Here is a 14,919-nt window from a genome sequence, read left to right on the forward strand (position 1 = left end):
GCCTTGCCAGCCCGCTCAGGCTGCGCCGACGCGCCGACCCCAAGGCTCTGTACCCGAGCCTGCCCTCGGGCAACTACCTCGACACGTCCCTCTGGCCGGCGGGCAACTTCACCACCGAGACATTCCAGTCGTTTGCGCCCTACGCCTCGGCCGCTGCCGGTGCGGCGGCGGCGGGCTACACCAAGGCCTACACGGGCCTGCGGAGCATGCGCGGCGACATGCCGGGAGTGCTGCGGATCAGCACCTACGCCACCTACGACGCGGCCGCCCTGGGCGCAAAGTGCGACGCCATGGCCAACTGCGCCGGCTTTGGCATCTGGTACGAGCGCACGCCCAGCGTGGCGCCTACGCCCGCCAACCCCAACCCGCAGCCGGCGGTGTGGGTCAAGGTGCTCTTCTACGCCTACCCGCTCTCGCCCGCCGAGGCGACCAACGACGGCCAGTGGTCGCAGAGGTTTTGGCGCTCGCACGCCGGCGTGGCCTTTTTCAACCGCGACCGACTCGCCCTCAAGAGCGTGCCCGGCTTCAGTGGGCCGACGATCCTCGCGGGCAAGATCGACGTGGGCGACGCCGAGACGGCCGACAACGGCGGCGTGTCGCCGCTCATGGTGACGGGCGATCCGATCAACGGCATCCCGGACCCGACGGTGTGCAAGACGCTGTGCGAGGGGTATACGGCCAGCTCCGACTACGTTGCCGACGTCAAGTCCAGCTGCAACATGTTCAACATCTTTCTGCTGGCCACCAACGGCCAGGCCACGGGCTACCAGTGCCAGTACTACTCTCGCAGCTACGGCGCCGACAAGGCGACCTATACGGGCGGCACCGACTCCAGGGGGCGCAAGGTGAGCATCATCGGCAGCTGGTCGTACGCCGCCGACCCGCAGCTGGTGCCCTACGTGCGCAAGGAGACACCACCGCCACCGCCGCCGACGCCGCCCGCGGCCACGGAGCTGCGCGACTGCGGGCGCAAGCGCATCGACAAGACGGCCGGGCCGTGCGCCCAGACCCAGGACTGGGCCGTCGACTTTAGCGACGACGACGATACGACGGGCTACATGGAAAAGTGGGAGTACGACCCCAGGCCCCATCCGACCGGAGGTGAGTACGAGGCGGCCGACGGCTGGCGCGGATCCTCGCGAAGGGGCGCGCTGACCGGCTGGCCGGCTGACCGGCCTCGCCTGCTCTGCTCCTTTTCCCACTGCTCCCCTTGTGTCCATCCCCACTGCGCTACGCTATGCTACCCTGCGTCGTCGCGCACTGCGCCGCAGCATGGGAGGCGGGCACGTTCAACGGCTGGATCACGATCAACGGCCCTGCGTTTGGCGGGTGCGAGCAGGTGGCGGGCACGTTTGACGCGGGCATCGACCGATCCTACCCGCCGCCACCGCTCGACGGCGCGCCGCACGTCCTATCGTGCCGGGCGGGCACCTACCTCTTGTCGGCGGGAAGCTACAGCTACCGCCCCGTGGGCTTCAGCGCCGACCTTCTCTCCGCCGACTTCCTGCAGGACGGCCGCATCCGCGCCTGGACCCACGACGGCGACGTGTCCGTCTTTGACGTCCGCCGCGGCCGCGATGTCGCCTTCCCGTCGGACTGGCGCCGCGTCTATGGCTTCCAGCTGCTCACCGATATGACTTTTACCAACTTCAAGAACCGGAGGTATTTCAACGACTGGTCTGCAGAGTAGCTAGCGAGCTACGGTGGCTAGCTGGGTGGGCCGTTGTGGCAGGGGAGGAGAGAGTGGGAGCGGGAGCGGGGAGGATGGTGGTGGATGAGGGCGAGGGCCGGGATGAGGCACGTCGAGAGCCAAGCGGACGGCGGCGGCGAGTTGAATCCGAAAGCGGCAGTGGCCGCCCATTTCTTTCTTCTTGCGAATTGACGGATTCCTCAATGCCAAGTGAAGCCGGATTCTATGTGCATTTCCCCTGACTTGTTCGATTTGGTGGCGCCCGGGCTGACTAGCTGGCCGGCTGGGATCCTGGACCCCTTCTTCGGGCTGGCTGTCCGCATCTGGGCATCCATTTCCCGACCTGCCATTCTTCTGAGCTCGCTGGCGGCTCGACGCACCGCACGAGCCAAGCCAACCGACGTTCCGCGCCGCGCCTTGCCTTTCTGTTTCTTCCGCTCCTCTTCCTCTCTCCCAGCTGTCCTAGCCTGCCCTTTGTCCACGACGTCGGCTCTAGCTTTCCCCTTCCTCTTCGTTTTCTTCCAAGCCCTATCTGTCGCTCGTTTTCCTGTCGACCTCCCAGCGCCCTCCCGGCGACGACGACGACGACCACCACCACCACAACCACTGCCGCTTTGCTCAATCTCATCCACATTCAGACTTTGCCCCCACTCCCTCAACGCAACGCCCTTGCAACCCTAGCCTGGAGCCGGTCTCTGTTCCCATCTCTGTCACTCCTCCCCCTCCTCGCCGCCCGCCATGCTGTCCGCTTTGCAGGCCCACATCTCGACGCTCCAGCAGGCGCTCGACACGCCCTCGATCCCGTGGAAGCCCCTCACCCTCTACCTCCTCTGGGGCGTCTACCTCTTCGAGACCTACCTCTCCCTGCGCCAGTACCGCCTCTACAGCCGCACCACGCCGCCCGCCGCGCTTGCGCAGCACGTCGACCTCGACACCTTCCGCAAGTCGCAGGCGTACGGCAGGGACAAGGCGCGCTTCGGCTTCCTCTCGGGCGCCATCAGCCAGCTCATCAGCGTCGCCATCGTCCACTACGACATCTACGCCGCCGCCTGGTCCACGGCGGGCCAGTGGCTCCGCGTCGCCGGCCTGCCCGACCGCGAGATCCCGCGCAGCATCGTCTGGATGGTCGTCATGTTCATCCTCCGCGAGATCCCCGCCATCCCCCTCACCCTCTACCGCAACTTTGTCATCGAGGAGCGCCACGGATTCAACAAGATGACGCTCGCCACCTTTGTCTCGGACACGCTCAAGGAGTGGATGCTCGGCTTCGTCATCGGCGCGCCCCTCATGGCCGGCCTGCTGTGGATCATCCGCTGGTCGGGCGACGCCTTTGTCACCTACGTCGTCGCGTTCCTGTTTAGCTTCCAGATCGTCGCCATGGTCCTCTACCCGACCCTGATCCAGCCGCTGTTCAACAAGCTCACCCCGCTCCCCGAGGGCATGCTGCGCGACCGCGTCGTCGCCCTCGCCACGGCGCTCCGCTTCCCGCTCAAGCACCTCTACCAGATCGACGGCAGCAAGCGCTCCTCGCACTCCAACGCCTACTTTTTCGGCGTCGTGCCCGGCGGCAACAAGCACATTGTCATCTTCGACACCCTCATCGAGAAGTCGACGCCCGACGAGATCGAGGCGGTGCTCGCCCACGAGCTCGGCCACTGGGCCCACAGCGACCCCACCAAGCTCCTCGTCCTCGGACAGGCCCAGATCATTCTCACCATGTCGCTCTTCACCCTGTTCATCAACAACGTCTCGCTCTTCCGCGCCTTTGGCTTCGACGTCGCGCCAACCGCCGCTGCCGGCGGCCTCCTCTCGAAGCTCGCGCCGTCGTCGGCGTCGGCGTCGATGTCGTACCTGCCCATCGTCATCGGCCTCGAGCTGTTCCAGCTGATTCTCAACCCGAGCGACGCGCTCCTCAAGTTTGGCATGAACTCGGCCATCCGCCGCATGGAGTACGCCGCCGACGCCTTCGCCGCCGGCCTGACCCGCCCCGGGCCCACCGAGGCCGAGCAGCGGGCAGCGCAAAAGTGGCAGGACGACAACGGCGGCCAAAAGGCCGAGCGCGAGGGCGAGCGCGACGAGTACACGGCGCTCCTCAAGCGCGCCCTCGTCAAGCTCCACGTCAACAAGTGGGTATCTCGATGGTGGCGAACAAGCTCGAGGTCGAGCTCGCTCTCATCGACTCGGGGTGAACCATGCATCCGTGGCTGACCGTCCCTCCCCTTATCCCCCGCTCGTTGCACGCTCTCTTTTCCCGGCCGCCGTCCTTGCCCTCGTCGCGTGCGCAGCCTGTCGTCGTTCCACCACGACCCCATCTTTTCGGCGTACCATTACTCGCACCCTACGCTGGGCGAGCGTCTTTCCGCGCTCGAGGCAATCGAGGCCAAGAAGCAGTAGCACCGGCGGCAGCAAAGAGTACGTATCACCGGTAGCGATGTGACGCGCGCATCCCGGGCAGCTTCGCTCGCCTTAGGAGATGCAGAGTCGGGGGACCCCCTGCCTCTGGGGCCATTGTCGTCGCTGCGCCACTTTGCCACCCACAGACAATACGATATCGAGGCATTGTCCTTGCAAGATGGCCGATGGGATGGACGATTCGATTGGATCGAGTTGAGGTGGGGGGGGGGGGCAATGCGCGCCGTGCGGCTACCATCCTCGAGCGATAGCGTAGCGTCGCCCCGCCGCGAGCCGGGGAGCGTGTGTGTGGGCGCGACAATGCCTCGCTGGCCGCTCCGGTCCCGACACGACGCTGGCGGTCCGTGCTGAGTCGCCGCCGCCGTCGCCGTCGCCGTCGCCGCCCGCGGTGGTTACAGTAGATCTCGTCCGGGGGTGCCGCAGATCTCGGCACGCTGGCAGGTCAGGCTGGGGTGGGTCGGCGTAATACATAGCATGTACAGTACTAGTACATCGACAGCCGCGGCGGCGGGACTCCCTTGCCTTGCGTGCCTGGCTGGCTGGCTGTTGTCGCGCCGCGCCGAAATGCAAACGGGCCGGCGGGTGTCGCCATCCCTCTCCTCTCCCACCTCCCCTCCTCTCGATTCTCGGGGCTGACAGACGACGCCGCTGCGGGCGTACGTGCACGCCCTTCCGACGCCGCTGCTACAACTGCTGCTGCTGCTCAATCTCGTCGACCGGCGCGGGTGTACATATGTAGGTGCGCTGGCTGTCCGTCCCGTCCGGCCCCGTCCCGTCCGGCCCCGTCCCGCCACGGCCACGGTGCGAATTGGGCTCCCCTTCCGCAATTGAGCGGGCGCGCGGGCGAACTGGTGGGGCCAGGTCCGCAGTCGGGGCGTGGTCGTGACCCTCATTTCGTACCGCCCTCTACCAGCCTAGCCGAGGCCTGGACTGGCCAGGGTGGGTGGGTGGGTCGGACGTTCACCACGGCCTAGCCTAGCCTAGCCTAGCCTGGCCTAGCCTGGCCTAGCCTGGCCCACCCTGGCCTCTGCTACCAAACAAGCCGCGCCGCTTTGCGCAACAAGGCAGGGCTAGGGCGAGGAAACCAGCAACGAGACAATACACGAGGCTGGCCGATGGCTGAGGGCTGACGGCTGACCCTCATTGCCGCCCTGCTCTGCTCTGTCCCCGCCCACATCCGCACCCGCTGTGGCACCTACCTCCTTTTGGCCTGATTGCGCCCGCCTGACTATAAAGGCCAGCACAGAGAGACGGCGCCCAAGGGGGGGACCAAGGCGGGCGTGGTTGGCCAACTGAAGCCCATCGTTTGCCTCCCTCCCCACCACCACCAGCAGCAGCAGCAGCACCGCCACCACCGCCGCAAGTCGTCTCGGGGACGGCCCATTCCCTAGCCTCGAACTCAGGCTGGATCAGACACGCCCAACGTACGCCGTCTGTTGTCGTCTTCTGCCTCTAGCTCTGACAGCGAACCGACCCGCCGGCTAGCCCATCCCACCCGGTGTCTGGACCCCCCACCCATCGTCGCCACACCCCCTCCCCGCCTCCCTTCTCTTGCTTGATCTTGTTCCTACCCACCGCCGCTTGCTTTGCGGCCACCACCACCAACCACCCCTCCCCACCGTCGCCACCACCTGCGTCGCCACCACCTGCGTCGCCACCACCTGCGTCGCCACCACCTGCGTCGCCACCACCTGCGTCGCCACCCGAATCCGCACCTCGCACCTACGTCGTCAGAACCAATCTCGCCGCCCACACAAGCTTCCCGTACCACCTTGAGCCTGACCTACTGCCTACCGCACCGCTCCCTCCCCTCTTGATCCACAGCCGGCCTCGTTCGCACATCAGCCCTTGCCGGCGCAACGTGGCCGACAGGCGGACGGTCAGGCAGGCAGGCAGGCAGGCAGCAAGGATGCCGCGGCCAAAGAGGATCGACAGCTTCTACGCCGACGCCGGCCCCAGCGGCGCACTGGGACTGCAGGGCATCCTGGCGATGCCCATCGACGGCCATGACGATGAGGACCAAGCCATGATGCCCTTTGGGACCGCACCGGGCGATGCTATGGCGGCGCGGCGGCACCACTGCCCCGAACCAGGCTGCCACGCCGCGTTCGTCAAGCGGGCCCATTTGCGTCGCCACCAGGTGACGCACACGACCCGCCGCGACTATGCCTGCCGCGTCTGCGGCGCCCTCTTTTCCCGCATCGACTCGCTCCAGCGCCACAGCAAACGCAAACACCCGCACTGGAACCCCACCGAAGCGAACAGCCTCGTCCACACCGTGCCCAGCGACGCCATCGACGGCCATCCCGTTGCTTCTGCTTCTGCTTCTGCTGCTGCTGCGGTTGGCGGTTCAGGGACGGCGATGCGGCCAGAGGGCGCCCACAGCGGAGCAGAGGGCATCCACGCTCGAGCGGGAAGCGAGTCGTCGCCGGGCTCAAGCAGTCAGTGGCTCACCACGCCCTCGACGCCGTCGACGTCGACCATCCTGTGGCACCAGCCCGACCAGCCCGACCACCCCGACTTGTCGCCTCTCTCCCGACCCTCGCCGGCCCTCTCTGCCAACGGCGCCAACGAGCATCGCCAGTCGGCGGCCATCGACGCCTGGCAGGCTTCCATCGAGCTTGGCAAGCGGCCGCAGCAGCAGCACCAGGAGCCGCACTACCAGCAACGACAGCAGAGACACCACCACCACCACCCACAGCAGCAACAGCAGCACCACCAACAGCAGCATCAGCAACGGCCGCAAATTGTTCCATCAGCGGGCCACGGCTCTCCGTCATACGCCTCGCAGCATCGTCAGCTGCCCCAGGTGCCACCTTGGTCCTCACCCCAGCGTGCCAGCGAGCCGGACCGCGCTCCCTCGCCGCAGACCTTGTACGCTGCAGCGTTCTCGCAGGTGAGCCTGCCGTGGCGAGTGACGTGCTGCCGTCCAGACCTGAAGCTCATGACTGACTGCATCCTTCGCTCTGCCTGCCTTCCTGCCTGTTTGTCTGTCTGCTGCCCCTTAGCCGCACACCCGGACCTCGACCCACCCGTCAAGTCATGGTCGCCCCACGCAGCGGATGCACCCGGCTGGGCTGGGTCGGGGAAGGCAGCAGCCCTACCCGACCGCAAACAGCGCGCAGAGGCGTGGAAGGTCCAGGGACGCAGATCTGCAGGCGCACCGGCCCGTCAAAGCTGCCATCGACATCGATCGGCCAGCGGAGGGCACCCTCTTGCGACCGGGTCAGTTTGACCACTACCACCACCACCACCACTACCGCGAGCAGGGCGATACTTCCAGCTCCCACGGCGGTCCACGCATCGGCTATGCAGTCATGGCTCCGCCTCCTCCCTCAACGGCGCCTCGTCCGGCGCAGCAGCCACAGACTCAGTTCCAGACTTTGTTGTCGTTGTCGTCGTCATCACCGCCACCGTCGCCTTCTCCGCCATCGAATCCAGCGTCTCAGGGACGCACGCACTTCTCTTCCGCCGCGACAGAACTCGATCGAATCCTGCTTCCAGACATCATCGATGGGAGGATGCCGGTGCAGCAGCAGCAGCAGCACCCCCACCACCAGCAACACCAGTTACACCACCATCACCAGCAGCAGCAGCAGCAGCAGCAGCAGCAGCAGCAGCATCACCACCACCACGACCAGCAGCAGGACCAGCAGCGCCAGCACCAGCTGCACCAGCAGCAGCAGACACAACAGCAACATCAGCTGCCCAACCACGGCAGCAATCATCTCCACGTCTTCGACATCCGACATCTCGCCTCTTCGTCTTCGTCCTTGTCGATCCCGGACCACCACGTCAACGCTCTACCGCAAGGCTTGCTCCCTCACGAGCACCACGACGTCGCCGCCGCCATTGACGCTTCCAGCCTGAGCATGCTGACCGAGAGCAACAGCGCGGTGGTCGAGACCATGGTGCCGCAGGCCGGCCAGGCTGGCCAGGCGCAGGATCTGCCCGTCGACTACTTTGGCGTAGATCCGGACCAGTACGACCTGTCTAACTCCTCGTGCCTCGCTGGCCCACAGGATGTGCACGCCATGCTGGCCAGCCTGAGCATCCCTGGATTCGGCGACTTGCCCGTTGCGCCAATCGATCCGGGCGCCCAGAACCACATCGCCGCCGTGTCTGCTTCAATGCCGCAGTCGCGGAGGGCGTCGATGTTCCTGTGGCACGAAGAGACCTCGCTCCCCGCCTCAATTCCCGCCTCGACCTCTTTTTCGACTTCGAACTCAACCTCGATCTCGACCTCAACCTCGGACCCGCGAGCGGCAGCGACAGTCGCAGCGATGGCACCCGTAGCTTCGGCGTCAACGACGTCGTTCAATAGGGTTGCCTCGATCGACTCGCAGAGTCTCGGCTCGCTGACTTCGTCGCAGGCGGCGTTCCTGGCGCCGGATCCTTGGAACGCCTCTCTCAACAGGTTTGCGCCAAGTCAGACCGAGAGCATCCACATGCAGGGGCAGCCGATGTCACAGGGCGATGCGGAAATGGCCAGCTCGAGCCAGGCCAGCCTCGGCATGCAGGCGCATGCGGCCGTGGGCCACGCTGCGCCGTCGTCGCCATCGCCGCCGTCATCGCCGCGCTTGCGTGCCGATTTTGGCGCTCCGCAGACCGCAGGAACTGACGAAGATGTCGACATGGACCAGTGCCCGCAGTCGTCGCTCGATTCCCTTCGCGGCACGGCCGAGGACCGTGGTACAGACAGCACTAGAGGTCAAGCCCGGGTCCAGCCGGCAAGCAATGGAAGCACGAGCCCCTACTGGCCCGTGAGAGCTGCTGCGGACCAGACTGAGGAACGTTTCAGTTGGCACGCGGACGACGCTCGCGAGGACTTGGGTGACGATGCTTCACGGCAGCAGCCCAGAGACGCGTATCGGCACGAAGAGACAACGGCATCCTCGACCCGTCGAGCCTCGGCTGCGTCGACGGTCAAGCAGCTCGGTGAGTGCGAGGTTCCGGGCGCGGCACGCTCGCGCGAAAGCTTCCGGTGACGGCCCCCGTTGACGCCGATCTTACTCCATAACCCGTAACGACGAACGACGATGACGATGACGATGACCGTGATTCCGACCCGGCCAGAGCCACGGCCCCTCGAGGAGTACGCGGCCAACAGCGCTTCATCAGGCTCTAGCGGATCGCAGATCGAGGCAGAGCACGACCAGCAGCAGCATCAGCAGCAGCAGCATCAGCAGCAGCAGCAGCAGCAGCCACCGTTCCGTCACCACCAACCGCTTCGCCGGCCTGGTCATCCGACGCTGTCGCAGAAGCGGGAAAGGAGCGAGTCAGCGGGCGCTGCAGACCCGTCGCAGGAGCCGACAGCCAGGTCGTCCTCGCGCAGGGCTTCGGACGGCAGCGGCGGCGGCGGTACCGGCAGCAGCAGCAGCAGCAACAGCGCTGCCCACGACGGGGGGTTCTACAAGGCCGACCAGGCGCAGGACACGGTCGAGAGCCTGGGCGTGCGCTTCGAACGCTACGTCTCGCTGTACCGCAAGCCGTTCTCAGTGTGTCCGGAGGTGTTTGACGCCATCGCGCCGGCGCAGGCGCTCTTTTGCCGCCACGACCTGCCCATCTACCACCCAAAGATGGTGTCGCTGATCCGGGTGCACAGCAGTGACGAGGCGCTGCTCGTCATGGCCATCGGGTCGCTGGCGGCCGTCGACCCGGACGTCGCGGAGCTCGGCATACGCATGGCGCAGCTCGTCTCGCTCATGACGCAGCTTTCGATCCGCGTCCGGGAGCGGTCCGACGAGGTGCTGGCGAGCTTCTACAAGACGCTGTTCCTCTCTGTCCTCTTCCGCATACGCTGCACCCAGACGCGCCGGCCGTGGCAGGACGTCGAGTCGCTGCGGGCCCTCCTGGCCGAGGGTGTCGTCGAGCGTCGCGGCTGGCGCACGCTCGAGCACCGGCACGACGCGCTCGACGGCCAGCAGCTGTGCGGCCTTTCGCCCGTCGACCTCTTCCGCGCCATGTACGAGTGGTACCTCAACGAGCACCTCAAGCGATTCCTCATCGCCATCGCCATCCTCGACTCGCAGCTCTGCGCCTACTTTTCGCCCCTCGACCCGCCCATGAAGACCAGGCCGTCGGGCCCCTCGTGTCAGCACCTGCTCGCCTCGGTCACCGAGCCTTGCCCGACGGCCACGTTTGTCGCATGGCCGCCTCAGGCTTGGGCGGAAAAGGTGCGGGACACCAACGCCGTCCCCTCGCGCTCCGCCTCGGGCTTCATGGGCACGGCCGGCGGCGCCGGCGGCGCTGCTGGCGCTGCCTCGGATCGCAAGAGGCGGCCGGTCGTGCTGGCCGAGATCCTCGAGGAGAAGCTGCTTCGACCGCACCGCACGCTGGCGAGCCTGGTCCGCGCCGCATCTCCGCGTGCCACGTTGGCGAGGAGGCCCACCAACCCTATCACGCCCACGCCGCTCCGGGTGGCGTTTGATCGCTTCCACTTTGGACCGCATGAAAGTCGCAGAGCCTCGATTGCTGTGCCGCCGTTCGCCGACCGCAGGAACGACTGGCGCAGGCGGTCGACTCACTTTGGCCTGCCACCCGAGATGCAGCAGCCCGTCAGCCTCGACGTTGGCGGCACGGATGGCGCCGAGGGACCGGCCGCCCCGAGCAGGAGCAGGGGAGGGGCGGTGCGCAGCGACAGCTCCGAGGCCGACTCATCGGCGGGTGGAGAGCCAGCACGGCCTCCTCGCTCTGCAAAGGCCGCGAGCGGGAAGCCGGTCCGCGTGCTGTCAGTATACCTCATCAGCGCGATGCTCGAGGCGATCCATGCGGCCTGGATGGCGGACAGCGCCTACTATCCGTCCGCCAACTGGGGTCTGGCCTGCAGGCACGATTCCAGCGACGACGACGACGACGACGGCGGCGGCGGCGGCGACGGCCCCGCGGGTTTTGGCAGCCGAAGCGACGGCGCAACCACAAAGCCACGAGGCTGCGAGGCGGACGCCTACACCCGCCTGCCCGGCTGGCGACATGGCAAGAGGCTCACGAGGCTCCGGGTGGCGCATGCGCTCATGAACTGGCAGGCCAGCTTCAGCAGCGCCACGCCCGCCCAGCTGCGCTTCTTTACGGGAGCGTCGGCATCGCTGCCGCCGTCGTCGCTCCGCCTGGTGACGGACGACGTCGTGTTCCTCGTGATCCGCTGGAAGACGATCCTCGTCGGGCTCTGCGCGCCGCTCGAGTCGATCTGCTTCTACCTGTCGTCCCTATCACTGCGGCTGCCCCACGGCGAGGGAGAGAGCGACGGCGCTGCTGGCGATGCTTCCAGACCCAAACGCCAGCGGCGAGCGGCCAAAGTGGCCAGCTCGCTGCACCAGTGGGCTCACTCGGCGTCGGCGCGGCGGGCGCTGGTGCACAGCGGCCTCATCTTGCAGATCTACGACGACCACTTTGCCCAGCTCCAGAGCCAGGTTCCGCCGGCGAGCAAGTCGCGGTACCCGATCCCGCCCTCGATGGCGCACGGCATCTACACGGCGCTTTCGGTGGTCGTCGCCGTGTTCCGGCTGCTGAACGACGAGACGCTCATCGCGGGCTGTCGGCAGTGCGAGGCGATGGCGCAGCTCTTCCAACCGGGAGTGGGCGACCAGGTGCAGAGCTACGACATCGGCCGCACCCCCTTTGAGCAGGACAGGCGGATCCCGGACCAGCAGCTGAGGCTGCACAGCTGGTTCTGGCAGCTGATCTGGGACGGGGTCGGGTCCGCCGGCTTCCACGAGGAAGACGGAGGGCGGGGTGGCAAGGAGGCAGCCGCCGACGGGTTTGGCGACTGGGCTGGCGATGACGACGGGCGGCATCCTCGGCCATTCTCGGTTCACGGGCAGGATCGAAAGCGAGAGCCGTCGCCAGACCGCCCATCGCAAGGCCACCAGGTGTGGGCCGGCCCATGGCCGCCAGCGGTTCCACGAGGCGGCGCGGTCGATGCCGATGCGGCGCCAAAGGGCCCAGCGGCGTCGGCGTCGGCTTCGCGTGGGAAAGCGAGCGAACGGCGTGGGACGATCCACTTTGGCGGACCGCTGCTGCCTCCGCCGACGCCGGCGGGCAGAGACGCCGCCGTGGACGGCAGGCGGGCGACGGCCGCCCACCTCTTGCGCCATCGCCCGAGCCTGGCAGCCGGCGGCGGCAGTGGCGGCGGCATCGGCACCGGCACCGGCACCGGCATCGATCGCAGCGCCAGCCCAACTTCGCCGCGGTACGACCCCTTTGGCTCACGAACGCCGCTGTCGACGTCGAGGCGCAGCTCGCTCGTCCCGGAAGCCGCCCTGGCTCGATCGCGCTTGTTGATCTCACCCCCGGGAAACAAAGGGATCGCCACCACCACATCTGGCGGCGGGAGCAGCGGTGCTGTGGCATCGCCTCCAATCTCGCTTCCCCCTCTTCGCCAGCCGCCGTCGGCGCCGACACTGCCATCGCTGAGGCTTTCGAGCGCGCACGACGACGCTTCCACCTCGTGGACACCAGTGGCCATGGATGTCGATGTGGATCTCGAGGCCCATGCTGCTACCCCCTCTCCACCGTCTTCAGGCTCCAAGGCAGCGAAGGCGGCGACGACGACCGAGCAGCAGCACGTTCCGTCACCGTCGGGGAGCAGCCAGGCAAGCTGCTCGGCTTCGGGCTCGGCCTCGGCCTCGACCCTGTCACGCTCGCCCTCGGCCTCTACGTCGTCTTCCTCGACGTCGTCGTCGTCGGCGAGCCCGGGCAACGGCGACGACTCCATCTTTGTGCAGGCCACCAAGCGGCTGCGCGCGTGGATCTTCGATGGCCCGACCGAGGCGACGCTCTTTGAGTCGGGGCCCCTCTCGTTTCGACGCATGCCCCATCGCGTCGGTGGTGGTGGTGGTGGTGGTGGTGGTGGTGTCTCGGCGTCGTCATCGTCGTCAGTCGATGGCGAGGGCGACGACGAGATGCGGACGACGAGAGATCGTCTGCGCGCCAAGGTGGATGCGATGCGCGCCGCCCGGCCCCTGTTTCATTTCAGCGACGAGTACATCGAGATGCTCGACGCCGCCCTCGCTGTTGCTGGCGAGTGAGAAGGCGTGGGCGTCGTCGTTTGCCGGCGAAAAAAAATCCTCTGCTCGTGGTGCCGTTCCGTCCTGCGCCGTCCCTTCTTGTCTGTACTCCGAACCCCTCCCAAACGTCACCCTATCGCCCATCGCCTCATCTTGCCCGCCGCATCGCCTCGTCATATCGCCACCTCACTTCGCCTCTGCCAAACAAGGCCAGGCCAGGCCAGGCCAGGCCAAGGCAAGCCAGACCAGGCGGGGGGTGGGAAAGCTAGAGGCGAAAGACGCCAACGGCCTGCTGGATGCCGTCGTACACGACGGTATTGTCGGCGGGGACGTACTGGCGCGTGATGAGCTTGATGGTCTCCTGCGCCACGATGCCGCCCAGCAGCGCCGTCGTGGCCGGTAGGCTGGCGTGGCCGGACCGTACCCTGTTTGCACCCCCGGCACCAGCGGATTGATAGGGGAAAAGGGAAAGAGGGAAGGTGAGCGGCCGCAGCGGGTTGCGTCCGGAGCGGAGCGGAACGGACCACAGGAGATCGCAGGGGCCCACGCTCGACTCACAGTTCAGCAACAGCATCGCGGATCTTGTCCCAGCTCTCCTCGTCGTCCTTCAAGGACGGGGCGTGTCGATGCGTCCACTCCGCAGCGAGGGCGAGGAGCGCCTCTGTATCCCCCTCCACATCGACGTCCCCTTCCGCATCCGCATCGACCTGGCCGCCCCGTCTCCTCATGGTCGTTTGGGACGACGACGACGAAGAGGAATCATCCACGACCATATCCACCTCCTCCCCCGCACCGCCGATGCCGTCGCGGGTAGGCGTCTCGGACTTGTGTCTCTTTGCCGAGCGTGTCGTTTCGTCCCCCTCGCTCGGGACGGATGCCGCTCCCTCCTTGTTCGTCGTCGTCGTCGTCGTCGTCGTCGTCGTCGTCGTCGTCGTCGTCGTCGTCGTCGTCGTCGTCGTCGTCGTCGTCGTCGAGGCGACTCCCTCGCCAGTGCCAGCACCGCCGCCAGGTTCGCCGCCACCGCTGATGGTCCGGGAAAAGGCCAGCGTGGATCCCGGGTACCGCCCGTGTTTTTCGAAAAAGGCGTCCGACGCCGACAACGCCACGTGGTGCTGGAACGTGCTTGGGTTGACGGGGTCCATGAACGCCATGGCTGCCGGGTCGTACCACAGTCATCAAGGACGAGCGAGAGGAATAGAGGCGGTGTAAAAGAGAGCGAGGGTGTCAGAGGATGGAAAGCGGAGGACCGACCCGACAATGTGCACCAGGCACCGACCGACTCACCAGCCACGCTACCATCGGGCGCCTCGTAGCGCTGCCTCTCGCTGCGGCCGCGGATGAGTTTGAGGTAGCCGGCGTGCTTGACAAACGCCAGCACCTCGTCGCCGCCCACGGCGCCCGCAGCGACGCCGGCGGCGGCAACGACGTCGTCGAGGATGCGCGTAAACTCGGCCAGGTCGGCGGCCGCCTTGGCGCGGTAGCACGCCTGCAGGCGCACGTAGATTTCGCTCGTCGCCTTCATGTCTGGCAGCGAGCCGCTGAGCGGCAAGCTGTGCGTGGGCGAGGCGGCGACGAAATCGCGCAGCGCGCGCACCAGCAGCCAGAAGTTGGTCGACTGGCGGCGGCAGGTGAACGAGGATGATGCGATCGGGTGGCGATGTCGACGACAGGTTGTGGGTGGGTCAGCTCAGCCGCGCTCCTCATCGCCGCCTATCTGCGTGCCATTCGGGCACGTTCGGGACCCCGACCCCCGGGCGACCGACGGACCTCCGTACCGGTTCGGGGTCCCCACGTTCCGACGGCACGTCGGCT

The 14,919-nt window shown here is 66.9% G+C and overlaps 4 protein-coding genes across 4 annotated transcripts in view; 3 read left to right on the forward strand and 1 right to left on the reverse strand.

Moving 5' to 3' along the window:
* PFL1_02699 (uncharacterized protein) overlaps window positions 1-1,690 on the forward strand; it is a gene marked incomplete at both ends in the record, with an annotated part of 2,419 nt that extends 729 nt beyond the window's left edge. Inside the window, 2 exons of the mRNA XM_007880213.1 lie at window positions 45-1,101; window positions 1,272-1,690. Coding sequence (XP_007878404.1) covers window positions 45-1,101; window positions 1,272-1,690 — 1,476 coding nt within the window. The remainder of the gene's footprint in view (window positions 1-44; window positions 1,102-1,271) is intronic.
* Window positions 1,691-2,428: 738 nt separating this feature from the next.
* On the forward strand, window positions 2,429-4,084 carry PFL1_02700 (uncharacterized protein; the record flags this gene model as incomplete). The annotated part of the gene is made up of 2 exons (XM_007880214.1): window positions 2,429-3,816; window positions 3,976-4,084. 2 exons carry the CDS (start codon window positions 2,429-2,431, stop codon window positions 4,082-4,084), a joined length of 1,497 nt encoding a protein of 498 aa, XP_007878405.1.
* A 1,927-nt stretch (window positions 4,085-6,011) lies between these two features.
* On the forward strand, window positions 6,012-13,128 carry PFL1_02701 (uncharacterized protein; the record flags this gene model as incomplete). The annotated part of the gene is made up of 3 exons (XM_007880215.1): window positions 6,012-6,998; window positions 7,111-9,040; window positions 9,179-13,128. 3 exons carry the CDS (start codon window positions 6,012-6,014, stop codon window positions 13,126-13,128), a joined length of 6,867 nt encoding a protein of 2,288 aa, XP_007878406.1.
* A 244-nt stretch (window positions 13,129-13,372) lies between these two features.
* PFL1_02702 (uncharacterized protein) overlaps window positions 13,373-14,919 on the reverse strand; it is a gene marked incomplete at both ends in the record, with an annotated part of 2,676 nt that continues 1,129 nt past the window's right edge. Inside the window, 3 exons of the mRNA XM_007880216.1 lie at window positions 13,373-13,532; window positions 13,666-14,260; window positions 14,392-14,722. Of these exons, the coding sequence (XP_007878407.1) occupies window positions 13,373-13,532; window positions 13,666-14,260; window positions 14,392-14,722 (1,086 nt within the window). The remainder of the gene's footprint in view (window positions 13,533-13,665; window positions 14,261-14,391; window positions 14,723-14,919) is intronic.

The sequence above is a fragment of the Pseudozyma flocculosa genome (genome assembly GCF_000417875.1).
Source record: "Pseudozyma flocculosa PF-1 unplaced genomic scaffold scaffold00007, whole genome shotgun sequence".
NCBI lineage: Eukaryota > Fungi > Basidiomycota > Ustilaginomycetes > Ustilaginales > Ustilaginaceae > Pseudozyma > Pseudozyma flocculosa.